General features: G+C 49.0%; 1 protein-coding gene across 1 annotated transcript in view; it reads left to right on the plus strand.

Moving 5' to 3' along the window:
* The first annotated feature begins 4,255 nt into the window (after window positions 1-4,255).
* The window catches only part of LRRC1 (leucine rich repeat containing 1), a 131,930-nt gene continuing 109,471 nt past the window's right edge, over window positions 4,256-26,714 (plus strand). The window contains exon 1 of the mRNA XM_061195172.1: window positions 4,256-4,507. Within this exon, the coding sequence (XP_061051155.1) occupies window positions 4,349-4,507 (159 nt within the window). The 5' untranslated portion in view covers window positions 4,256-4,348. The remainder of the gene's footprint in view (window positions 4,508-26,714) is intronic.

The raw sequence follows: 26,714 nt of genomic DNA on the forward strand, positions 1-26,714 counted from the left end.
CTACTATGACTGTTATAATTTCCTTGATAATTGTCTCTAGTAAGGCTGAAATCTCTGTCTTGTTCCTTTTTGTCTCCTCAGTAAATTGATCAGTGACTGGCACATAGCGGCCACTCAATAAATAAATAACACAACATGACTTGGCCCTGGATGTAATTTACAACTGCATGTTGGGTACATTTACCTGTATACTATTTGTTAACTTTTAAAATTAATTTTATTGATGTATACATTTTAGACAATAAAAGGTTCCCATTTTAAGTGCACAGTTTGATGAGTTTAATAAATGTACACACCCATGTAACAACCACAGTCAAGATGTAGAATATTTCCATTATCCCAAAAAGTTTCCTCATGCCTTTTGCCATCAATCTTTCTATCCACATCTCTTCCCCAATCCCTGGCTGCAGGTACCCAGTGATCTAGGTTGTACCACTTATACTAGTTTGCATTTTCTAGAATTTATATGTATATAAAAGGAATCATACAGTATATACTCTTTTGTGTCTGGCTTTTTTTGCTAAGCATGCTGTTTTTGAAATTCATCCACATTGTTACAAGTATTAGTAACATTAGAAAAGTAGTAGAAAAGGAACAAACTTCTTTTTATTGTTGTTATTCCATTGTTTCAGTGTAGTATTTCATTTATTTGTTGATGACTATTTGGATGGTTTCCAGTTTTTGGCTATCTTTAACAAAATTGCTATCAACATTTGTAAACAAGCTTTTGTATGGAAATACCCAGGGGTAGAATGGCTGGATCATTAAGGTAGGTATATGCTTGTAAAAAAACTTAAAAATTGTTTTCCCAAAGTGATTTTATCATTTTACACCCCCACCAGCAAAGCCTGAGTTCCAGTTGCTCCATATTAGTAACATTTGAGACTGTCAATCTTTTTCTTTTTAGTCATTCTAGTGGATGGGGGTGGTGTCTCCCTTTAAAATTCACATGCTCAAACCTCTGAATCCCCATTTTACCCCATCTTACCAGCTATCACTTTGGACTTTCACTTTAAAAGAAATGAATGACAATCATCATAGTCTAAAAATTAATAATAGGATAACAACAACACCATTAATGGAGAATTTATCGTTCTTAACCTTAGAGTATAAGCTTCATGAGGGCAAGACCTATCTGCAGCACCATGTGTGGAGCATGGTAAGTACATTTACTAGTTATCTGTTGCTGTGTAACAAATTACACCAAATCTTAGCAGCTTAAAATAACAAACATTTGTTTCACACAGTTTCTGAGAGTTTGGAATCCAGGAGCAGCTTAGTTGAGTGGTCCTGGATCCTGGTCTATCACGAGGTTGCACTTAGGGGATTGGCTGGTTCTACAGCATTTGAAGGAGTAACTGAGACTGGAGGGTTGGCTTCCAAGATTACTCACTCACATAGCTATGGGCAAGACTGTCGTGTGGGTCTCTTTATTGGGTTGCTCAACACAGCAGCTGGTTTCTCCAAAGTGAGTGACCCCCAAAACAAAGATAGACGTTGATTACACAGACAAACCAGTACATAGTGAATATTTATTGATTGAACAGATGTGTGCCTGACACTATGCTAAGCGTTTTACTTACACCATCTTATTTAATCCTGGTAACAACCCGTGGACCATTGTCCTCATTTGTGCTGATAAAACTGAGGCTTATAAAAGTGAAGCAACCTGTTCAACAAAGCTATTAGGTGGCAGAGCCAGAGTTGAAAGTCAGACCTCTCTAGCCCCAATGGATGTGAAAAATGGTTCACACTGAAAATGAATTGCCTTATTCCAAAAAAATTAATTTCTATGGTCGTTTAAATTTTGTTTGAGTCCAAATCATATACATATGGGGAAAGAAACTAGAAATTATATCAGTAGGGAAACCCCCAAACTCTTCAGGAGGATAAAGAATTGCTTCCCTAATTCTCTACTTGGCAAAGTGTTTTCATTTTTTCTCTCTTACCAGACTAATGTTTCAGATTCTTGGCAGATCTTTGGAAATGAGGAAAGTCAAGAATTCTGCCACTGACTTTCCAAAGAGCCAAGACAAGCCGGTCATTCAGTGTACATATGGAACTATGGTAGTTGCAGGGGTCTACAGAGCAAGTGAGACAGTACCTGATGTCCAAGAGGTCACAGTCTTTTGGGGATTAAGGTGATACAAAAATAACCTAACACAGGGAAGTATAAGTGCCATGGAGAGGCACACAGGGAATGCTTCTTGAGGTTTGAATTTTTAAAAAGATCAGCCACATTTTAAAGACACATTTGGTGTTTATTATAATAATCTAGTGTGATAATCTCTGGAAGTCAATAGAAGATTAAGATGGGGGGCCAGGCCTTCTTTATTTTTATTATTATTTTTAAGCAGTTGGAAAACTTACAAGGCCAGTGACTTGCTTACCGTTCCAGACCCAGGCTCTCAGGCAGGAACCACAGTCTTCCACTAAAGGTGGCACAAAGTGGGTTTCTGGAATGCAAGAATGAAGGAAGAGTGACTAAGGTTCAAAGTCCGGGTAACCTCCCTTGAGAATGTAGGAATCAAGCCAGGACAAACAAAAGACAAGGTGGAGTAGGTAGGGCAGTGGAGTTTAGGGATTGATTTGAATTAGAGTTAAGGTGATAATGCTAGGGTAGAAACAGACAAGGCAATGGTACTTGGACCCATCCTCACCCACTGGGAAGTGAAAAGCTGTCCTAGTAGAGTTGAAATGATGAAATGTTCCCCTCCCCACTCACCCCAGGAAAACTGTCTGGTGCACGGTTGGAACTGAGACCACATATGCCTTGCAAAAACTAGTTTCAGACCCAGATTTGCTTTGGCCATGGAGCACACTCAGCTTTCAGTCTTCTGCAGAAACGTGGATTCGTGGCTCCAGATTTTAGCAGTTTGGGGGCAGTACTGGGGGTGGAAGAGCCTGGGTGGTGTCTACTCAGAGGTCACAGGCCCAGTTCACTTGAAGCAGAAGGTGTGAGGACTAGGGGGTGGCCAGGTGGGGGGTCAGAGTAGACCCCGAAAAAACAATCCATAAATGTGATTGGTTTTCACCTGGTCAGCAACCCTTTGCGAAGGAGCCAGTTTGGTTATTTGGAGATAGGAAGAGGGTCAGTTCAGGGTTCTGGTCCTAGTCCCTTGATACGAACCAGGGGCAAGGGAATGGTCATTATCATCCAGTAGTGAGCCTCCTGGGTCCTCCCCAGCTACTCCTTGGGCTGCAATCTACCCTTTGCAAGAGACTGGGTGTTGGTGCAGAAACGCAGGAGCCGGATGGAGGATGCTCAGCTGGCAGCCCCCACGCGACCTGTCCCACCTCTCCCGCTCCTCCCTCCTCACCTGTCCAGGCTAGTCGCCAGGGACCAACATCTGGCCAGGCTGGAACGGGCTCAGAAACTAATCTTTGCCAGCTCGTTTTTGTACGTGGTCTTCTGATGGGGTGCATCCACATCTGTGAGAATCTCGCAGACTCTCTGACGCCTATGCTGGTGGTTTGCGGAGAGGGATCTCCTATTACTGTGTACAGAGACGGTGATTACTGAGGATGCTACACAGCCTGCAGGCGGTGCCCGAGGACCAGGGGCAGGGCAGGGGCCGGGGTGCCGTGCGGGGCCGGGGGCAGCCCGCTCACTTCGGGGGGTATTGGAGCAGCGCGCTCGCAAGTGGCCAAGAAAGTCGCAGCCAGGGCGGCGGAGGCACCTCAAAACCACACGGAACCTTGGGACTCCGGCCGCCCACGGCGCGCAAGGTACGCTTCGGGGCGGTCCCGCCTGACCCCGGAAGGGAAAGTGGTTTTGGGGAAGGGGAGCGAGGAGAGCGACTTAAGTAAAAGTAAAAAACAAAGTTATTCTGCTCCCCCCGGGCTGCCTCGCCCCTGCCTCCTCTTTGCCCCGGGCTCCTTCAGAGGGGCTCCCTCCGATGCCGCGACACTCCCTGGGTCCCAGCCTGAGTAGGGGGACCGCGAGCGCCTGACCGCTGCTATCCCGACCCTCCCGATCCAGGTCGCCGCGAAAACCCGGAGCGGAGCATCCCTCGGGCGGGAGCCGCCTTGGGCGCTAGCCCACTGGCGCGCATGCTCAGTCGTGCGGCGGCGGCGAGTAGGAAGCTCAGCGCGGCGCTGGCGGCTGCGGCGCGGCCGGAGGGTGGGAGGGGCGCAGCGGCGGGCGGGCGGGGGCGCGGGGCTGGGGGGGTGTGCTCTCGCCCGAGGTTCTTGGGCGCTTTTGGGAGCGTGGAGCCCGGCGCGAGGTGTGAGCGAGCACTGGGGCCAACGAGCGCGGGGTGGGTGGCGGGCGGAGCGCAGCCGCCGGGTGGGCGGAGCGGGCGGGGAGCCTGGGTCTCCGCGGCTCGGGACCCGGCGGCGGGCGGCGATGTTCCACTGCATCCCCCTGTGGCGGTGCAACCGTCATGTGGAGACCATCGACAAGCGCCACTGCTCGCTTGTCTACGTCCCCGAGGAGATCTACCGCTACGCCCGCAGCCTGGAGGAGCTGCTGCTGGACGCCAACCAGCTCCGCGAGCTGCCGGAGGTGAGTGTCCAGCCTCACCTGCGCGCCGCCCTGGGGGAGCGCGGCTGGGCCCCGCCAGCCTCGCCACCTCCTCTTACCCCCACCCCGTCCCCTCCTCTCCCCTCCCCTCCCCTCCCATCCCCTCTCGCCCCCTCTTCCACCTCGCGACCCGGCAGGCAGGTCCCGCGGGAACCACGTCTACGTTCATTCACCTGCTTCTTCCTCCCGTACTCCTCCCCCTCCCCTTCCCCCTCCCGAAAAGTTCCTTTTCTTTCTATACAAAGCGACTTGCTATTTTCTGAGTAGTCGCTGTAGCTTGTGCAGTTGGGAAAACGTTCTGTGCCGATATGTAGTTTATATACATATCTATGTACTAGCGCCCGCCACTTGTGACCGGGCAGGTGAGGAGCCAGGTGGCCGGGGCCGTTCCCGGCTGGAAGGACCGAGCGCGGCATCCGGCTCTCGGGGCGGTCTCCTTGTCTCGCATTCCCCGATCACTGGCCGGGGCGCCTTTTCCCTTCGGCCTGGACTGGGCCGGGAGGAGGTGGGCAGCGCGCTAGCAAGCCGCGCTATCTCGGCATCTTCCGAAGAATGTGCTCCGGGCCTTATCGCGGGTGGGCCGTGCGGGGAAGAGCCGTAGCTGCCCGGGCTCCGGGACCGGCCGTGGGGGGCGGGGCAGGAGGGGGGCTGCGCCCGCGGAGCTGCGGGCAAGTGCCCTGGTGCCCTGCCTGCGTGGACCTGTTGCGTGGAAGGAGCCGCCGTGAACGTCAGCAGAGGCTCTGCCGGGTGGGCCAGCCTTGCAGCCGCCGCTCCCAAAGCGGCCAGGTTCAGCCTGCTGACTTCTGACCTTGCAGTGATGAGTTACCTCTTCCGAGTTGTTTATGTAAATTAATCACCCTGCCGCGGCCAGACTTGTCAAGCGACACATGCTGATTGTGCTTTAATGGAGGGTCGGGGACTGCGAACTTTTACCCTTAGAGCTTGCCCGGGGAACTTAGCTTGAGTAAGCCTGAAGGAGGAAGGTAGCCCAAATCCAGGGCTGTGCAGGAAGTCGGGGCAGTTAATCCGAAGGTGTGCAGGAAGTAGGGAGGCTGCTGGCAGGCGAGAGAGGACCTGAAGGCCCGAGCGTTGGAACTCAGACGTCTTGCTGGACCCTTTGTTAACACAAAGCCAAGACGTGGTCACAGAAACGCTCACCAGTCAAATGTTCTGGCATGTTAGAATGACCCGATTTGTCCTCCAGCCCGATAGAGTGTTTTAAACAGCAGAACTGTGTTTTTCTCAACATTTCAAGTGTTGTTATTCTTCTTGGATTAACTTTCCTTGGTCTGCGTAGAATTGATTGGATGGTTTGCTGTGTGCAATGGGGTGGGGGGGCGGTGATTATCCTCACTAGGATCTTTGCAAAGCCCCCCAGGCTTTATTTAGCTTAGAAACAGAAAAGCCATCCAGTTCCCTCCGGCATTTATTATTTTGCGGGCATTTTCAAACACATGGTTTTATCTGGCCTTTAGCTTCCTTAAATTTGACTTAAAAGTCATGAGCTCACTTACTGCCTTAAGTTATAATAAGTTTTAGGCATTGCTACTGCCAGGAATATAGAATACTGTATGTAATTTAATACTTTTCAAGGGCTTCAGAATGAATTTATTAAAGCTTGAGTGGAAAGCTGTTGGACTAGAAATGTTTCAGTGCTCTTTGTGGTGTTTTTGTTTGTTTGTTTTCTTTTGTAGAGCTGGAAGATTTCCTGTGACTGGATTGGCTTTTCACTCCCCTCTGCAAAGTTTGTGGGTTTTTCTGTAATGTTGGGGGATTCAGCTTGGTATGGGAAATTATGGGGTTTGGATGTGTCAGGTATTTCTACTGATTCTAAATGGAAACTTCTCAGAAGCTCAAAATACAGTCTGATAACCCTCAGTAAATATGGTAATAAACAAGCTTTTCAAAGGCTAGAAGTGGTCTTGCATATGGGTAATTGCTCTTACAGCTCTTAAAGTAGTTTCATAGTTTTCAAGTTGTGTAAAATCTGTTTCTCCCTGACTTTTTGTGTGCCTGGGTGTGTACAAGCCAGACTCCAGCAACCGCCTTCAAAACACGGATGTTTCGTTCACAGTCTTTGCTTGGGCATCCGTTGTCTCCCGTCTGAGTTCTGCATAACTCATTACCGCTGCTCACTGCAGTCCTGACCCCCTCCCCCAGCCCCTGTCTTCTTACCTGCCACGTCACCAGTGGGCCTCTTCTGCGGACAAACCTCCAAGGTCCTCATGGTGGTGGCCATACCTGCATTATGTTCTCGTCTCCGCGATTCATTTGCAGCCAAAGGGGAAGCCTGCATCCCCCAACCCCAATAGCAAAAGTACACATGCTCCCCAGCCTTCAGCACTGAGAAAAGCATCTCCTCTCCCTGAAAGTCTGCAGCCTCTGATTTGCTCCAATCCCCTTGTTTTCCAAATTGAGACTCAGGATTGAAGTGACTTTCAGGGCTGTCCAGCTGGTGTGATGCAGTCGCTATGGCCGGCCCCCGCCCGCCCCCCCCCCCCCCCCCCCGCAGCTCTCCCCTTTCATGCATCTGCCAACTGAGCAGGAATCTGGACTATTGGGCTTCTCACCTCCATCAGACCCTCAGTTATTTAGCCCCTCCTGGTTTACCCCTGTCATGAAAGCTTGGCCTCAGTAGAGCCTTTATTGACCCTCCAGGATTTGCTAGTTGTGGGGGATACATAGATTAAACAAGGTTTAATCAGCAGCTTTGTGGGGAGACAGTGACTTTAGTACAGGTGTGGTGGGTGTGGTTGGAGCGGGCACTGCAGTTATCAGACGCCACCGTGGTTACTGACCTAATCTGCCGACCTTTTGCTGAACCCGCATCACCATCCTCAGCAGTGGCCCCACCCTGTGAGCCTCTCATGGCTGCAGGGGACTTAGAGCCCTCACCTTTGGCCTCACCACCCCTTCCCATCCTCCAGCTGGTCCCCTCCCCCAGCCCCATCCCTTTGGGGTGTGTGTTAACAGAGACACCTCGAGGTGCCCCCTTGGGAGCATGAGCTCGGCGTCCAGTGGGTCCTGCTGAGTAAACCCCTGTTTATCTGTTGAATGAAGGCTGCTGAGTCTGATGCAGATCTTTCTCCTCTGCTGCTTTCTTGTCCCTTGAAGCTCATCACTGCTCCAGCATCTGTCTTTCTCTAATGGAGTCAGAGAATAATCCAGGTCTTCAGAAGTGAAGGTCATCCACGTGGTGCGGTTGTCTTGTCTTCCTCTCCTGCCTTCCTCTCTGTGTTCCTGATGACATCAGTTTTCCCCTCAATGTGCACGATGCTCAGATACCTTCAAACATGTGTTTGCTGTGGTCTCTCTAGACCATTGCAGGGCCTGGTCTACTAGGCAGCAGACACTTGGAGTGAATGCTCTCAAGCCTCTCTAGGTTAAAAAGTTGAGTTTCATCCTGTCACCTCCTCTTAGAGTTCAGTCAGTCCTTCCGTGATTGCCAGATGACATTATCTCAGATACCTGCCCCTGCCCTTCCTTCTTTCTCATATCCTGCTTTTTTTTTTTTCCCTAGCCCTTAGAACGTTCATCACCCCCTGATTCCAGAGTGTGTCCTTGCTTGCTCGTTCTTTGTCTCCTCAGCCAGAACTTAAGCTCCATGCCAGCAGGGGGGTTTTTGTTTGTGGCTGAACCTAGGACAGTATCTGGGACACAGTGGGCATGCCTGTTGCCTGGATGAGTCCTTACGTGCTGTCACGGGGAGACAGCCCTGTTTCTTCGCCATCGTGATTGCCGGTCCCACACCTGACTTGTACTGTGCACTGGTCTACTGGAATTAGTAAAGACACAGATGTTCAGAATTCAGTGGTCCTGTCCTGCCTATCTTTGTTCTCCATCTCTTCTATGCTGGATGCTTTTTTATTTTGGCCGTGCGTGAGGCTTGTGGGATCTTAGTTCCCCAACCAGGGATTGAATCTGGGCCCCCGGCAGTGAAAGCACCAAATCCTAACCTCTGGACCACCAGGGAATTCCCTTGTGCTGGACACTTTTGACCGCCTTGTCTTTTTGAAATAATCTTCATGCCTTGTAAACATAATTCCTGTGTAATGAGACTTCAACTTCTTCGCCTGTGATCTGTTGAGAGGATATCCATCCCCACTTGGAATAAGTCCCTTTTGTCTTAAACCCACTGCGTTTCAGTTTAGGTCTGGCCCCCTGCACTGGCTTCTCTCCCCAGCAGTTCCATTTCTGGAGGCCGGGCCAGCCGTTCTTCCTGGCTCACAGGTTCAGGGACTTAGCTTCTTGTCTCCATCCATCCTGTCACTAGGTCCTGTCATTTCTTCCTTGAGAATGCCACCTTCCCTCTGCGTCTCTCTCTCTCTCCCCCAGCTGGTTTCCCCTGGATCCCTGCTGTGCATGGCTGGCCGTCCTCTGCAGAGGCTCTCAGGGCTGGTCTGGAAGGAGCAGGGGGCAAGGCTGCTGGCATCAGTTCAGGTGCTGCTCCATCACTTTCATTCTTTCTTCAAGCCTCGGTTTCCTCACGTGTCACAGTAGCACCTACTTTATAGGGTGGTTCTTGGGATTGAAGAGAAAATGCACGCAGAACACTTACAGTTAGGTCTGCGATGTCTAAGATCTTCCTGGATACTATGGCAAGACGCTTTTATTAGGAAACAATGTTTTTTTCCCCATATAACAAATTTATAATATTTATACAGTTCCCCAATTCTTTCACCAAAATATAATATTTTCTTGATTTTTGAGGAAACAATGTGTTTTAAACTAGAGTTTAAAGACATTTTCCTGGGAATTTGCAAGTTATTTTTTAAAACCAAAAGTAAATTTTTAATATTCTTTTAAATAATAATTAAAAAAATCATAGATTCTGTAACATCCAGATGACCTTCCAAATGAGGCACGTCATAAAGATTTCCTGCCAGTGTTAGATTGCGCACCCCTTTGATTGTCTGTCGCGAAGGGGAAAGGACAGATGTGGACTTATCGCAGAAATTGTGTTTTTGGGTCAGATGAGGGCTGGAAGTTCATGAACAAAGGTTTCACGACAGTCCGTTAGAGAAGAGCGGTGGCTGGCTGGCTGGCTGAGGGGATCCCAGCCCCGCGGTGGTAGAGCCACACAGAGTTGCCAGGCACTCACTCCAGGGAGTCTTGTACTTAACACACTGTGAGCATTTGAGCACACTGTGAGCATTTGCATCACTGTCATACGTCATGTTCAATGAAAGCTGAGCTCTCTTATTGGTTTTTATCCAATTTTTACATTGTCTCACCTTACAGTTTTATAAGGGCTAAAGCATATGAAGCTTTATATTTGGACAGACTTAAGTAGCATCATAATGAAAATAATTTAAGACAAAGCCCAGGAGGAAGGGCGTCCAAGAGACCACTTGCCCCTTAGAGCCATGACCTGCACGTTTCTCAAGTTAGGGAAACTAACTTCAGTTCTGCTTTCTCAGAGAGCCTGCTGCTGTTACACAGTTTAGCTCTTGGTTGTTTTCCTGTTCTGTTCCGTGTTAGTCCAGTGCCCCTCCCTCATCTCCTGCTCCCTCTCCCCCCCACCCCCACTTTACAGGTGAGGAAACTGAGGCCTGGGGAAGATGTCATTTGCCCCAGGTTAGTGGACGTTGGAGTGTCTTTGATTAACTTTGAGCATCTGCTACTTATTAATAATATTCTACTAGATGCCACTTTCTGAGATTTTACTGAGCTCCAAACATTGCGTTAAGTTCTCTCTAGAAATTATTTCCCTTAAATGGAATCACCACTCACTTTAGCCCTTATAATTCCAGTTTTGCCAGTGTGGGCACCGAGACTTACTTAGGGAGTTGTTTCGGAGGCTCGTGTAAGGAACTTGGCCAAGGTCAGCTGTGGAGCCAGGGCGTGCCTCCAGCTCCGTGTCACTTGCCCCTGGGGACGGGGCCTGGCCCTGTGACAGCTCTGAGGCATCTCCCTCTTTGGGGAGCTGAGGGAAGACTTCAGAGGGGGTGACATTCACGTTAGAAGGAAGGAAAAACCTGTCGTGGTCGCCAAAGCCCGTCCTTGCCAGGTGGCTCGAGCGAGGCTGCCCAAGTGGTCGCGGGACTGGAGAGGGGCCAGGCCGGGTCTGGACGGTGTGTCAGGAGAGGCGCCGCACAGGTGGACCTCTCTTCTGGGAAGGTGGTCCTGGGACGAGCAGAGGATGCTGTCAGGAGCCACTGTGGTGGTCTGGGTGGGAGGAAACCATCCGGCACCTGTGGGGTGGGCAAGGTGGGATGGATCATGTCATCAAGGGCGTTCAGGCGGGGGGTTTCCTGCCCTCTGGTCCAGCACCGTTTCTCCTCTTCCCCCTGCCGTGTTGTGCTGACTGCCTGAGGCCCTTCATCAGGGCTCGGGGGACACTAAACACAAAGCGTTTACCTCCTTGTTGTGGATACATTTTCCTCGATTGTGGGGTGTGTCGGCATTGAACTTGTAAATTGCTCGCTAAGCTGTGTATGTAGGCATTGGCTTAGGGGAGAGATGGACAGCCAGAGGTGCTGGGGGTGGGAAGAGTTTGTGTTTTTTTTTTGGTTTCAGTTGAATTGGGTCATCAAGTTGATAAAATTGCAGCCATAGTAACACTGGAGATCCTGTGGGTTCTTTTTTCCCAAGTAACATGAGTATGTGCTATGTGTGTACCGGACCACGGACCTCAGTTTCCTCTGTCCTCTGCTGATGCTTTAAAACACTGATGCTTGGAGCCTTTTGGTTTCCAGAGTCACTTGAAGTCAACTTGTTGCTGAAATCTTACAAAAATTGCTCAATTCTTTGAGAAAAAGTAAAAGTATTCACTTAATAAACCTTTCCTAGAGTTGAGAAAGTTGAGTCATGCTGGTAACAGAAAAATGAACCCATTTCCCCAGCCCCCCTCCCCTCTTACCAGGGGCTTCCAGAGAGAAGGGGCCACTTCAGCCCCTCCTCACAGCTTCTGGAGCGTTACCCTCTCTGCCAAAAATTGCAGCTTCTGTAACTCTGATACTTGGGTACTTGGGATTTCCTTAAAAAGGACCCTTTACACAGGCTTGAAATTTGGGGGGTAAAGCATAGCTGATATTTACACAAGAGGGTCAGAAATAGCAGTGTAAACATTTCTCAGCAGTGATGACAAAAATCCCAACCATGGTCTCACCGAGCCATGAACGGAGGCGTTGGGCTCTTCTGGGTGTGGATCCAGTGAGGCTGTAGGCTTCTCTCTTTGCTCACAGAAGTCTAAAGGAAATTTGCCTATTTTAGGATTTTCCCCAGAACACGGGGCTAGATGTTTGTCCTCCACTTCATGGGATAGTTATGAGGGGCGATGAGATCATGGGCCAGATCTTAGTAAATGCACAGGAGAAACTGCTGGATGTCCATTTACTTTCTCTTGGGTATTATTTAGTGGACAGGGATGGTAATTTACTATTGCATGTGGTGTTTTAGAAGATCTAATCGAGTGTGTGTGTGTGTGTGTGTGTATGTGTATGTGCCTGTAGTGTAAAATACTTTGAATTTCTAGAAGTAAGATGGAATACTAATTTTTTTTTTTTTTTTTTTGCTTATCACTGTCTGGAAGAATTTCCTTATCTAGGCTGTAACTTCTAGATTCCAGAGAATTTGACTCAGTTGGGAGACATTTGGTATTTCTGTTTCCGAGAACCGCAAGGCATGGATTTGTCATGTGGTGGGTGGAAGGTGGTACACCTAATTGCAGTGTGTTCCAGACTGATTCCTGGATAGCGTGGCCTCTCCACCCTGACCGCTCTGGTCACCTTTCTTTCCACAATCCACACCCACTTCTGGGGGAAAGATAGTCGGAGGGACTATCAGCTGACTTGGGGTGGACGTGGGGAGCTTGAGTCAGATGAGCAGCTGTGAAGCCCGGAAAGGAGCTACCAAACCTCTGAGGAGGTGACCTGGGCTCTGACTGCCTGACCTGATGTAGAAGATACTGTGACTTGGGCTCTGACTGCCTGACCTGATGTAGAAGATACTGTGACTTGGGCTCTGACTGCCTGACCTGATGTGGAAGATACTGTGACTTGGGCTCTGACTGCCTGACCTGATGTAGAAGATACTGTGACTTGGGCTCTGACCGCCTGACCTGATGTGGAAGATGCTGAGGCCTCTGAGGCTCATGCTGTTAGTGCAACCTGCCTGAATTTGACTATGATGTGGCCTTATTTTGTCTTGTTATTATGTGTTGGATGCATAGAAGAATTCAAAGAATAAAAAATGTGACATTTTCCTTGATTCCCTCCAAGTGATACCAGACATGAACAATTTTAGAACGTATCTTTATAGACTTTTCCTCTTCACATACCACCATATATTTATCATTGTTAAAAGGAAAAGAGGACTCCTATATAAATTACTTCTATATAAGTTACTATATAACTTTTTTCACCACTTGCTGTTTTGTACTTAACTCCGTATCCTGGATGTCTTCTGTGTCAGTATGTATAGATGTAAGTTAACATCAGTGCTGGTGCTGTAGGTTCCCTTATATAGGATATGCCATGATTTATTTATTTCACCATTCTCCTATTGCTGGACATCTAAATTGTTCCAAATTTTTGCAGCGATGAACTACGCTAGATTGAATGTTCTTGTTCATATTACTTTGTACACATATGCAAACGTTTCTTTGCATGGGTTCAAGGCGCATAATCACAGGATGAAAGGGTACATACTTTACAAATTTCAGTAGATGTTGCTAGCTTGTCAAAGATGATTATTTTTTAAATCCGAGTTGGATGGAGGCCTAGTGATAGGAGACATCTACCCACCTTACAGCTAAAGAAGTGCAAGACGAGTGAGGTAAAGTGATGGATCAGAGCAAAATGAACACGTGGGCAGTCCTCTCCCACTCCTGGCTCCAGGTCCTGTGCTCTTTCTGGGGGCTGGAGAAATAGGTGGGGAGACGGGTTCTGTCATCTCTGCCCCCTCTCTCCTCGACTGGGGCTGTTTCCCAGAGACCTGGGAAGACCCTTGGGTGGGCTTCCGTCAATCCGATATTCGTTCCGGGTCTTTGGAAGACTGACATCTAATGCTTGCATTCAGGTGGCTTATGCTGTTTAGTCGGGCAGAGAGGTTGGCGTCACGGAATTCCTAATGTGGGTTGATTTAGTTTCTGGAGCAGGAGGGCAAGGCAGCGTGCAGGGTGTGGGGGGCCGGTCAGCCCCTCCCTCCGTCCCTTCTACTGATGTGTTGCTTCTGGCCTGGATCTCTTGCTTGTCGGGAAAGTGTGTAGCGTGGTTAGGAGATTGACCCCTTAGCTGTGACACCTGGGACAAGTAACTGAGCCTCACTGGGCCTCAGTTTGCTCATCTGTAAAAAGGTACTAATAGACCCCACCTCATGTGTGTGAAGAGTAAATGGGTTACTATGTGTGCTGCGAACAGTGTCTGTTACATAGACAGCACCCAATCAAATCGGCTGGTTGTTGTCATCATTCTTGGCTGTTTTGTGAGAGAGGATTCAAACTCCTTCGTCCTGTCTTCTTCAAATCCTGTCTCAATTCTTGGCGGGAGAGATCTTTCTAAAACACAGATGTGATGGGTGACTTCCTGCTGTAGTGGCTCCTCGCCTGCAGGATACAGCCTGGCTCTTCTACCTTATCTCCCATCTCTTCCCTGCTTGAACCTTGCGTTTCAGCAGCACTTAGCTGCCCTTGGTTACCAGTCTTTTCATGCCTCAGAGTCTTCATTTTTGTGCTCTGTCTCCTGGGAGTTCCTCTTTGTTGGCTTCTTTGTCTGCCTCCCTGCTGGTCATCCCGTGGGACACAGCTCAGGCGATCACGTTCCTCTGGGAACACTTCCCTTCCCTCTTCTCTGGTTTCTGGGGACACCTGTGTCCTTACTGTTACCTCTTTGAAATGATCTCTGTCCCCCATCGAAGCCACAACACACCTTTTCTTCTTTGCTTTCCTGCTGCGTCACAGAGCAGACATTGAAGACATATTCGAGCAGCATTCTTGGGGACGTTTTCAGCCCTTTTGGCAAGTGGATTTAGAAATGGGTTGGGGGCAGACTGTAAGTCGAGCTTACCGATTACTCCATGAAGAGCCGGGCTCTCTGCCATCCTTGCTTGTATGGATGGCGTCATGGTGGTGGCACTGGTCTTGCAGTTGGATAGCCCTGGGCTTGTGTCCGTGCTCTGACTGACACTAGCACTGACCTTGGGCAATTCACATAATCTCTCGAGCCTCAGTTTCCTTATTTGTCTTGAAGAGGTGGTGTTAGTGATGTTCAAGGTCTCTTTGAGTTCTGACCTGCCTGGATGCTAATTTTATGACATTTTATGACTTGATGCCACAGTGCTAACCTGAGGGGAGTGGTCCCCACTTGTGCAAGTGACCCGTGAGGTTGCTCAGTGAGGTTTAGTAGAACCACAAGTCCAGGCTTAATCATTATAATCAAGGATTTGATAATAAGGAGAAGCTGTTCCAAACGCTTACCCTCCTGTGGTCAGTTGTTGATTCCCAGAACCAATTAAGGGAAAAAGATCAGCAGATTTTCTTTGGTTAAAACACAGACACACAGACACACACACACACAGACACACAGACACACACACACACACACACACACCAACAACCTTTGAACACTGAATTTTTTTCCCCTGTGTCAGTTGCATTCTCCCAGCTTTTAGAAGTGAGGTAAAATAGGCAACTTGGCTGGGGCTTTTTGTCTCCTTTTTAAATGAACTCAAGCAGAGTTCAGAGGCCGTTGTTTGAAAGTTCACTCTGGGTTGATTTGAGCACCCGAGAGACTGTATTTTGGGAAACCTAATTTGGGGACTGATGATTAAGGAATAGCTATGGGTTAAAATCAGACTGAGGTGGCTTTTCGAGGAGTATATTAGGATCAAAAGCTACAGCCTTCTACTCTTCTGCTGAAATTTGCTTTCCTGACTAGATGTTGGTGTCAGGCTTCCCAGGCAGTGTGATTCAGGAGTGGGGGTTTGGGGGGGTCGATCTCTGCTGGGTCCTGGCAGACCCTCCCTCCCCCTTCCCCTATGCACCCTGCCTCTTTACTGAGTGCCGGCTGTGCTACAGGCATCCTTCCGTCTGGCAAGGTGGCTATCTTGCCTTGTCCTAACGGAGCTTCCATTCCAGGTAAGGGAGACCGCTGGTAAATGGATAAGCAAATAAGAATTTCAGATAGTGATCAGAGCTATAAAGCAAACCAAATGGGGAAATGTGGTTGAGAGCCATGGAGAGGTTTCTGTTTACTCCGAGAATACCTCTCCCAGGAGGTGACCCTTGCCCTGATGCGGTGAGGCAGTTGTGTGAACAGTGCAGAGCTCCTTGCAAAGGCTCGGGATGAGTTTGGGGTGTTTGTGGGCAGAACGAAGGTCAGTGTGGCTGGTATGAGGTGAAGATGTTGGTGGGGTTAATGTATGTCAGAGCTCAGAGACCCCGGTGAGGAGTTTGGATTTTTTTTCACCAGTTGAAAGTATGGCAGATCGTAAGCCTATAGATATCTGATTTGTGTTTTAGAAAGTTCACTCTGCTGGCAGGTGAGAGTTTAGTCTCGAGGGAGGAAGGGTTCACAGAGCAGAGAGACCTGGAGAACTGATGGGGACTTGGACCGGGGTGGTAGCAGTGAGTGATGAGATTTGTCTTGGGGGTAAAGTCAACAGGACCTGCTGATGTATTGGATGTACGTTTTTGGGTTTCTCAACTGGGGCGCTGGCAGAGCCTTTACGGGGTTTGGGAGGACCAGGAAAGGGAGTATAGTGGCATAGGACCTGGTAAGTCCTTGAGTTGGGGTGTGGTGAAGTGTTTATGAGACCCAGAACTTAGGGGTGGAAGCCTGGGTATCGATAATTATAATAAAGACAGCAGACATTTTTTGAGCAATGTGCCCCGAGCTGTGCTTTGCCTAAACACTTCCCATGATGAACTCATTCAATCCTCACAACAAACATAAATAGCTTTATTATCCTCTTGAGGACACCAGGACACGGAGAGATGACTTAACTTGCTAAAGTCACACAGCTAGTACGAGCAGAGCTGGGGGTCACACTGGGGCTGTCTGGTTCAAGAGCCAGTATTCCTAACCACTGGACCGTCTCTCCTCAAGGTCACATGCACAGAGACCACGTCTTTGGCACCAAAAGCCACCTGATGGGCCAGGGGTTGCGTCCACTCTGGGAAAGGGGACAGAGACACCTGTGTCCCCTGGGTTATTTTTGCATTGTTAAGAAAAAGAGCGCTGAGCTGAAATATTTTAAAAATTAGGTCACCAAATATTAATGTGCTTATTCATGCATAATCTTTCAAAGAAGATTAGTGGCACCCATTTTTGGGGGCTGGATTTTTTTTACCTTTAGGAGAGAAAATGAGCGCTGGTTTTATCCTAGGAGTGTCTCCATTATAATTCTGCTGCCAATGATTCAGCTATTATACTATTGATCTCTGTTCTCAAAGCATGATATCAAGTGATTAGATCATGAGGCAAGTTACGAGTCTTGACTGTAAAGGTCAGAATCATAAAGAGGTTCTAATGTACTTTCTGGAAGTATACACATTCCAGTACTGCTACACATGGACGCTAATAAGGTTAGGTTAATAGAAGCTATGCGTCTTATAGGAGATGCACCTTACCTAGTAGCATATGACAGTAATTCACCTACCTTGATTTGCGATAACTTGGTTCTATGATGGCAAGAGGCGGTAGGGGAAAGTGTCACTTTCTCTCTGATAATGGTGGTGATTCACTGAAGTTACACAGAGGCCAGGAGAAAGCAAGCCCTACCCCCACTCTTCAACCTCACCCATGCCCACCCCTCTTCAGAACTTGCTGTTCAAAAAGAAAATCTGTCTCAGGATGTCTTTGTCAGGCAAATAGAGCAGGGGGTAATTGCTTGTGAGGTGTAGTCCCTATAGTCTTTAAAAATTTCTATATTCTAAAATGTTTGATTTCGACATTCGGGTTTAGGTCCAAAGTAAGTCAGGTAACTTCTATGGTTTCAGCTCACTGGTCATTTCCCCTCATAGAGGGTTTCAGCCTTGAAGAAACAGGAGCGCCTTTGGAATATTCTTGACTGCTAGTAACAAACATCTCAACCTAAGATGCCTTAAGTGACAGAGGCACTTAGGGCTCTCACGTGTCAGGAGGCCCAAAGGAAAGTTAGGGTTGGTTTAGCAGGTCGGCAGTGCCGGGCACTGAGGGGACTCCTGAGTGACCTGCAGCTCCTCGTATGGTGGCACCCGGGGATGGTCATATGCAGAGTCACGGGTGGACCCTGGACTCTTTTTCTGGCCTCTAGTGGGAGGCAGGGAGGCAGGGAAGGTGAGGAGTAGGAATATGGGGTGGGGATGGGTGTGGCTGCAGTGCTTCTGAAAGGAGGAGGGGCAGAGACAGTGCCCGCCTGCTGGCCCTTGCAGATGCCCTCCTTTTGTGACGTCTCTCTAGTTTAACCCTGTGTCTTCTGCCAGAAACACAGGGACCGTCTGCTCAGGAAAAGTCTCCGGCAGGATTGATTTCTGTTCCAAGGTATTCTTAAGAAAAAGAAAAGCTTGGACATGTCGATGTTTTCCCTAGGTTTCCTTCTCACTATGTGTGAGAGAAAATTTGTGAGAGAAGAAAAAATAAGTCAAGAAGATATTATAAAGATTAAATTACCAGATATACTTATTTTCTAAGTTGTTAAATTCTAACATGCTAAGTCCTTTTTAGTACTTTCTGACTGTGGTCTTTAATGGTTAAATTTCTGTGACTCAGTGGTCTCGCGTCTTCCAGACCTCCGTGCCTGTCGGTTGCTGTGCGCTCCGCTCAGAAGCCTCTTCTCCAGGGCAGATGCTGCCTCCTCTGAGAAGCCCTCCCAGCTCTGCAGCCATACCCATGACCCCATGTCCCCGCAACCACCCCCTCCCTCCCCCCCCTGCCGCAGTCCCTCTTGACTCACCTCTCTCCTGCTGTTCCTCGGGGTTAGACTTAGCTGTGCATCTGTTTGTTTCTCTCGGTTTGTCATCAGGGACTTGTTTTTTGCATCTCTGTCTCAGGCAGTGGGGAACTCAGTGCTTTATTCACAGGAAATGTTCAAAAAATGTCTGTTGCATTGAAAAAATAATTTTTTGTGGGGTAGCTGAGATACATAAACCCTCGGACATTTCCCTTTGGTGCCACAGTGTGGTGAGTTACTCCGAGGGGCCGGCGGTGCCGCAGCCCAGCATCAGTCAAGTTCAGCCTGCGCCCGGCGTCCCTGGAGGGACCCGCCGGCAGCCAGCGGGACGTGCGGTGGGGCTTTGCTGTGCACTCGGGTGGGAGGCTGGGGCTGAGGCAGCGCATCCTGCCGGCGCAGGGTCCAGGGAGAACACAGCATTGGTCCTGCTCAGGCCTGTGTCTTTGCAGAGGCGTGGATGAGGAGTGAGATGGCCAGGTGGTGCGGAAGGTCTGCCCATGCGCTGGACCGCCTGCCCTCGCCTTGGAAGAGCGGAGGGAAACCTCAGCTACGGTTTTGAAAACACCCAGTGGAGCTCTTTGCTGACCGCCTACTGTGTTTCAGACGCACAGCTAGGCACGTACACAGGATTTGCCTGGTCCTCGGGTCAGCCCTATGTGGGAGGGTTTTTAAAGGCCCCATTTTACAGATGAGAACACAGAAGCTGAGCCCTTGCCTGAGGTCACCCACGTGGGAAACAACCTGGTGGGAAGTCCAGGTCTGGGGGCTCCAGAGGCCCTGCTTTTTCATGCCATGTTCTCATTTGGCAGAGCCAGGCCGGGGGCCCTGAGGTCAACACGCAGCTCACGTGCACTGAAAGGCCAGTGCATTTATTAGGTACTGGGCGTGCAAAAGTGAGCAGTGGCATCTGACACCCGGGCACATTGTGTCGAGCCCATGGAGCTGGTGGCACGGGCTTCCTAGGGGTGGAGGGAGGGGTGTACAACCCAGCCACATTTCTAAGGAGAGGGCTCAGGACAGCCGGAGCCCCACTGTGAGTGGCTGTGAAAGCCAGGTTCAGGAGGCTGGTCCTTATTTTGTCGTGGAGGCGTGTCGTCAGTGGAGTTTCAGTAAGCCCGGGGGCTCTGATCAGACTTGTGTGGAGACAGCTCAGTCTGTTGGCAGCTTGTGCGCGGATTTTCAGGGGAGCGGGACAGGGGCAGGGGGGATACTTTGGAGGCAGACAGGGGCAGGGTTTGGTGACTGACTGGCTTGGAGGGTCTGGGTTCAAGGATAACAGCTGAGTTTTCAGCTTGAGGAACTGGGTACCACCCTCAGAATTTGAGGACCGAGGGGAAGGGTGTGTGTGGTTAATAAAAGATCAGGGCTGGGGGCTTCAGTATTCTCAGTGGAGGACGGGGTGGGGCACCTGCAAGGTGAGGGAGGAGGGGGCGGGGGGGGTGCTCAGGGCATTCCTGGGTGGGTGTGCATTCCCGGGGGTGCCGTTGGCCTTCGTGGGTAGTTCTGTTTTCCTCCAGAAGGCTCAGCTCTACTGGCCTGGGATAGAGGAGGGTGGGATGTGGGTGCCCCGTCCACCTGCGGGGGAGGCCAGCAGGATGAGAGGGTGTGAGGTCCCTGAGGTTTCTGATGCATAAGGTTTGGGATGCTGTTTCGGTGGAGAGAGGGGGCGGTTCCCGCAAGGGGAGAGGGTCCAGGAGAAGCAGAGGTGGAGGTTGTGGGAGAGGTCCTGGCAGGTCTGGAATATCGGAGTCAAGGTGAGTGACGGGAAGCAGCTCGGAGCGGGGTCAGCGTTCCAGGGTGTGACCAGGTGAGGATGGTGACGCCCAGGGTGTGGCGGTCACTAGCCTCAAGGAAGCCGGGGGGCTGCGAGGCTCGCCTGTCTCAGGATCAGCTGTGCAGGGGCAGGTAGGGGGCGTGGGATGGGGAGGTCCAGCCTGAGACAGGCCCGTGGGCAGGAGGCGCCCACGCCCCATCTGGAGGGGATGCCCCCACCTGACCAACCCAAGGTGGGGATGAGGGCCTCCTGCTACTGCCTCACTCAGTGCTTTGTTTTTCTTTTGCTGGAAAACAAGATTTTCTTTGTGAAGTCTCCTGATTTCTCATTGTTGACATCTTATTAAACAATTTAAAAACCACACTGTGTATCAAGTGCACAGGTTGGGTTTGGCTGGGCTCCTGTCGTCCCCTCTGCTCTACAGACCCTAGGGCTTTGCAGGGGTGGGGGGGTGACTGTGAGCTGGAGCCCACTGTCTCGGTAGCTCCGCGCCTTTCTGGGCATCTCCTTCTGTTTGGAGGATGGAGGTTTTAAAGATAAAGACCTAACTAGCTAATTAGTTTCCCAGTGGGAGCTAATAGGGGGGTGATAGTAATCTGAAGCCTTTGGCTCAAGTGAACCGCAGATCCTGATAAAAACGTGTGAGCAGTCCTGCTCCTTTCCTCTGGATGGAGTGTCCCTCTTTGGCAATCCTGTTTCTTTTTCCTTTTTTCTAGTTTGCTTCTTGACTTGTCTTTCCTCTTTTGCTTCCTTACAGCATTTTCTTTCCTTACCCTTTTGCCCATCTCTTCTTTCCATATTTACTTTCTCCCCAGTTCATTTTCTCACAGAGTTCGGCTCAAGTTAGTTGGCTAAGCAATGTGTAGATCAATTTTTTTGGGTGTTGATTCAGTAAGCTTTTATATTCTATTTTCTTAGTTTTCAAACTTGGTGAATGAGCTGTAACGTAGGCACGTGTGCATCCAAAGGCATGGTTTGCCCTTCAGATAATCACCCTGCTGGTTTTACTCAAATTTCAAAAACACTGTTTATCCTCAGGCCACCCACACATACCTTTGACCATGCCTGGAGTTTGCAGGTCTTTGTTCCTTTGAAGGGACATTTGATGTTTGGGACAGGCTGGGACCAAGTCTAGAGAATAAGGTTATGGTCTGTCTGGGAAATACTGTAGTTCCCTGAAGCACTGACCCGGGTCTTCTGTCTTGCTGGGTGGGGGGAGGGTCCCCAAGGTGGCCCCCGAGGTGGCTCCAGTGGGGAAGTGCCCAGACGTTGGAGCAATGGCGCCTGCCTGGGGTCTGTGCCACTTCTCTGTTCCGTTTTCAGCCTGGCTGTGAACGCTTTGAGTCCAGACACACTGTATTTGTGAAGTGATGAACCGCTAAATTTTCCCTCTTCCAAAGACATTTTACTTAGACCTGGAGTCAGGTAACGAAGGTATGATTTCTCTTGGCCTTTGAAATACTGCAGTGGACTCTGAGACCGGTGTTACTGTCTTCGTGGGCCCTTTGGGCTCTAGGCTGTAGGTTGGGAGCCCCTGGGGTCTGGGCTCCCTCATTGGGGACTGTAAAGAACGATGTGCATGTGGCCACACGCCGGCGCAGTTGGTTGGTGACCAGCACACGCACGAAGCAGGCTTGCGGCCGCGCCTCTCCTGTGTCTGCTGGGGACCCGGCTGCCTCCTCTGGCTGCTCCCGGGCAGGCACCACAGGGGTTCAGACTTGGTTCTTTATCAGAAGCACCTGCAGAGTTCTTTGGAAACCTATGGATTCTGGAGCTGCATTTCCAGAGATTCTGATGCATTATGTGCCCGGGGTGGGGCGGGGCGCCCCAGGTGAGTGGTGCTGGGGGTCCCGCAGCCACACCCTGAGAAGCATGGGCGCGGTGGGCTTTGGGTCGAATGGGGTCAGGTTCCTGCCCGGCCTCCTCTGTACTGGTTCTGTGGTCTCGCCAAGTTACTTCACCATCTTTGAGCCTCGTTCTCTCGTCCTTTTTGTTTGTTTGTTTTTGTTTTGTTTACCTTTTTTTTAAACATCTTTATTGGAGTATAATTGCTTTACAATGGTGTGTTAGTTTCTGCTGTATGACAAAGTGAATCAGCTATACATATACATATATCCCCATATCCCCTCCCTCTTGCGTGTCCTCCCAATCCCACCCCTCTAGTGGACACAAAGCACCAGCTGATCTCTCTGTGCTATGCGGCTGCTTCCCACTAGCTATCTATTTTACATTTGGTAGTGTATATGTGTCCATGCCACTCTCTCTCGTCCTTTAAGTGAGGCTGGTGATGCCATCTGGGGAGGGCGTTGTGAGGAGTGCAGTCCGTATACACAGGGCACCTGCTCTGCTTGGCATGTGCCATGGTGCTCATCACCTAGGGTTGGAAGTCAAGGGTCTCCATCATACTCTAAACTCCTGGTGTATTTGTCAGAGGGAGTGGATAGCTGCTTTCTCCTCTGGCCTAGAGTCCCTTCCTCTGTGGGGCTCACGGATGATGGGCCCCCTGTCCTGTTGTCCCTGGTGTTTGTGGCTCAGCCTATAGGTCCAGGTGTGCCATGGGGCCCTTAGTGGCCACAGCTTGAGATGTGCCCTTCTCTCGCTTTCTATTCTGCTGTCCCACTGGGCCCTTCCTCTCGCGTGCTTGCACATGTGCACACACGCGTGTACACACACACATGCACGCACAGCTGAGCTGGTCCCAAGGAGCTGTATCTGAGGCCTGGCTCAGGCCCAGTCCTCTCCCCCCAGGTCCCTGAAACATGGTGACAGTTGTCTGTGGGCCTGGCCTGCCAGGGGGACTCTGCAGCCTGTCAGAGCTGGCTTCTGCCTGCTGGGCCTGCAGGGAACTCAGGCTCCAGTTTTCAGGGACAGACCTGGGTTCTCTTCTCCCTCCGCTGCGTCCACAGGCTAGTGAAGCAGGCTCAACGCACATACAGCCATCTCTCCGTGAAACTTCGTCTCAGCCAACGTGACCTTGATCTTCCTGGAAGACAGGCAGACCAGCTTTTACAAAATGTTTTGTTTTTATTGGTTTTTAATGCTAGCCCCAAAAAAGAATGCCTTGGTTTTGGCCCAGGGTGCTGTCAAAACAAAACCCTTCCCATATCCAGGATAGAAGCAGGTTTGCCGAGGACCCGAGCATGTTGCCGTTGAGTTTCCATCTCCCCTTTGTGACTTTTGAATAACTCCGCATTCTTTTCTCGCTAATCATTTAAAATCTTAACTGAAAGTTTGGCTTTCATAACGTGAGCTCTTTTGGCAAATGCATGAAGGTGTGTCTGATGTAATTCCAGGCTCAGAAGCAGTTTTTAAGTAAAAGAGGCTTTAATCTTCAATGCCTTTGTCACTGGGCTGTTCATTAGATATTTTGAGGATACAAATTATGGTGAGCACAGTACCAAAGGGCACATTTTTGTTTCTCGTTTGGTATATTTCCTCATTCTTGGCTTGCTAATTATATTCGGTATAATTTAGGCTTGGACTACAAAATAGATGTTGGCTCTGTGTTCTCTGATTGTTATATACTAATACTTCTGCATTCATTACCTGATGGACTATCCAAATGTATTTTAGGAATCGAACCCCTTCATCTCTCTCCCAACAGGCTCTTGAATCTTAAGCAAAAGAAACACGTGGGGAGAGAGAAATCACGGAGGTGGAAATTCTAAGTGCCTGGCGCCTATAGCAATCAGTCAAAAGCCTTTTTATTGTGTTCATTTTGAGTTACCAAAATCAAAATAGAGCTAAATTTGTAGTCAATGCTTTTGAATATAGCTTATTTCCATAGAATATTTAAATAGTATGTTAAAGTTCCTTATTCAAGATTTTCATACTTTTCTAGGATTCTTTGTAAACTAAATATTTCTTTGAAAGTCAGCTCATGGGGACTAAAGGGAAGGGTGATGGATATGTACCAGCCCTTCTTTCCTGTTCTTTCTGATTCACGCATCTTGTGAATGCTTTCCTAGGTGCCAAACAATCTGAAACAGTGTGAGGGCTCACTAAAAACCCAGCTCTCTTCCTCTTTACAAACCTTTCATCACATTAGTTTCATGGTAAGACAGAGAAGATAGCCAGAATTTTAATTAGTGCTTCAACTTTTAAGCTAAAAAAATTCAGTTGGGTTGATATTTTTGATGCTGGCAATTGATTTTGGGGGGTAGTATTTTTTTCCCTGCCTCTGATTACAGAAGTGATACTGATGCCCATTTTGGGAACCTTGACAAATGCAGAAATGTTTAACGAGGCAGAAGAAAGTCCCCCATAATCGCACCTAAGATTTGAGTCCCTGACTTCAGTGAGAGGTGGTGATTGTCTAGAGCTCCACTGCAGGGCATCCAGCCAGCTCCCCAAGGAGCCCAGGGGGGCATCCTTCACCCTCCAGCATCCTGGCTGCCACCTGGCATTGTGGATGTCTTTCTCTCTACTGGACTCGGAGCTCCTTGAGGGAAGGGCTGCCTTTGTTTTTGTATCCCTAGGATCTAGAGTAATGGAGGTACTCAAAAATGGTAAAGTTGAAATGAAATTCCATGCATTTTAAGTTCACACCATTGAATTACACACGGCCAGTGCTCTACCGTCAGTACTTATTTTTTTTTGGAATGTCTAGAGATATTTTAGAGAGCATTTTTTATTTTGAATATGTAGTGTATGGACGTGGTAGAACATTAAGGCAGCACGAAAAATGTGTAGAGTGAAAAGCAAAAAGCAGTGCCCCTTCCTGAGTCCCAGGCCTGCACTTCCCTTCAGCGGGAGAAAGCCACTCTTTTATTACTTTGTATCTTTCTAGAGGTAGTCTGTGCATATACAAACACCAATGCCAATTATCTTCTAAGCAACCTGCCTTTGGGATGCAGGGCAGGGGTGGACATGTGAGTGATAGGGCCCTTCTGGAAGCTGTTCTTGCACTATCAATGAAAATTGGAAGCCCAGCCCAGCAATTCCAGCTCTGACATTCTGTTTTAAAAATAGAAATACCAGTGTGTCAGGATGGAGATTGAAGAATTTTTATTAATGCATTTTTGTGGTGGCCAAAAAAAGGGAAAAGGAACAGAAAAAAAAAAAGGAAAAGGAAATAAAGTGAATGCTTGTCAGGGAAATGATTGAATGAATTGTGATGCACACACAGCATGGCTACGTTGCCGTCCTTGCAAAGATGAGGTAGCGCTTTATTAAGTAGTTGTTATGGAGGAACTTTCTTGATATATTTTTATCTAAGAAAAGAAAGATGCAGAGAAGATGGTACAATATCTCCTTTTTACAAAATAATGAGAAACTCTGCATGTGGCTGTGTGTTTGTATGTTTACGTGTGATGTTATGAGCATGGAGAAAGATGGGGGAGGGGCGAGTCAAGTCAAAAAACGCTTTCTAAATTAAATTTCGTTTTCTTCGTTTTCTTAAAATATGCCCTGAATGTTTCCTGGAATAGGAGGCGTCCTGGTCATTGAAGTGATTTGCCAAATCTCCTTCCTTTCACTTCTAGGAAATGGCCGTGGGTACTTAAATCCTCACTTAATCTCATTTCACGAGTGCTTTTATCTTTTGGGGTCCGAGTCACCAGGGAGCCCAGGGAGCAGAGCCCAGGGACACCCATGGAGTGCTAACTGCCATGGCACCGCAGGTGGTGGGTCCTGCCCTGCGGGCTGAGCGGCTGGAGATGCTCAGAGCCTGCATGAAACCTCTGTGGGACCAGAAAAAAGAATTGCTGAGGCTATGGAAGAGCCAGAGATAATTGAGGGTCCGATGGTCACTGGAGGGTCTTGCCAGAAAGGTGAGTTAAGTGGCATAGTGACCCAATGATGAAGGCAACAAATGGAAAGGCGTCGGGGAGAAAAAGGGGGTTTGGGGGTCTCCGCTGGGTTTGCATCTCAACAAACACATCCCTTTGTGGCCTTTCACATTTATCTTGTTAGCCTTGCCTGGATTTATGCTTGGGGCAGGTAGAACTGGGAAGAGTGGGAGGTAGGTGTCGTTCAGGGGAGCCTTGGAAAGTGCTTGGAACCATCGTGTCCCTCCCCCGCCCTCACAGAAGTGCCTACATGCTTCCTGAGTGACTGTGTATTAAGTCCTGGGAAAAAGTCTAAATTGCTATTAGCGGGACCCTAAATTATTGAGTCTTTCGTTGAGGAGGTACCTTATCTGCTCAGACATCTGTAAAGGAGTCTAGAACCTCTGCTCTGGACCAAAGTAGTGTAAATGTCAGATGGAAGGGATGCGGGCAGCGGGGGCTCTGCCTGTGTGTGAAGGGATGTATACCAGCATCCCCTCTGCCGTGATTCTCCCCATCCCCTTCTATAGAATCTGGTCTTCGATTTAAACTTTCTAGTTCCTTTATTTTGCCTCGTTATGCTCCTAGAGGAGATGTTGCATTTCACCAGAGACCTTTTTAAAACACGGTGCCCCAAGTGAGATTTACCAGCCAGCGCAGAGAAGGGCTACTTTTCTTGTTCTGGGCATAACATGCTCATAAATGCAGTCTGAGAGCATATCAGTGCATTCCTAACTATTGAATTCGCATTGTGTTTATTTTTTGAAACGTTTTT

Source organism: Eubalaena glacialis, chromosome 7 (genome assembly GCF_028564815.1).
Source record: "Eubalaena glacialis isolate mEubGla1 chromosome 7, mEubGla1.1.hap2.+ XY, whole genome shotgun sequence".
In the NCBI taxonomy this organism is placed as follows: Eukaryota; Metazoa; Chordata; class Mammalia; order Artiodactyla; family Balaenidae; genus Eubalaena; species Eubalaena glacialis.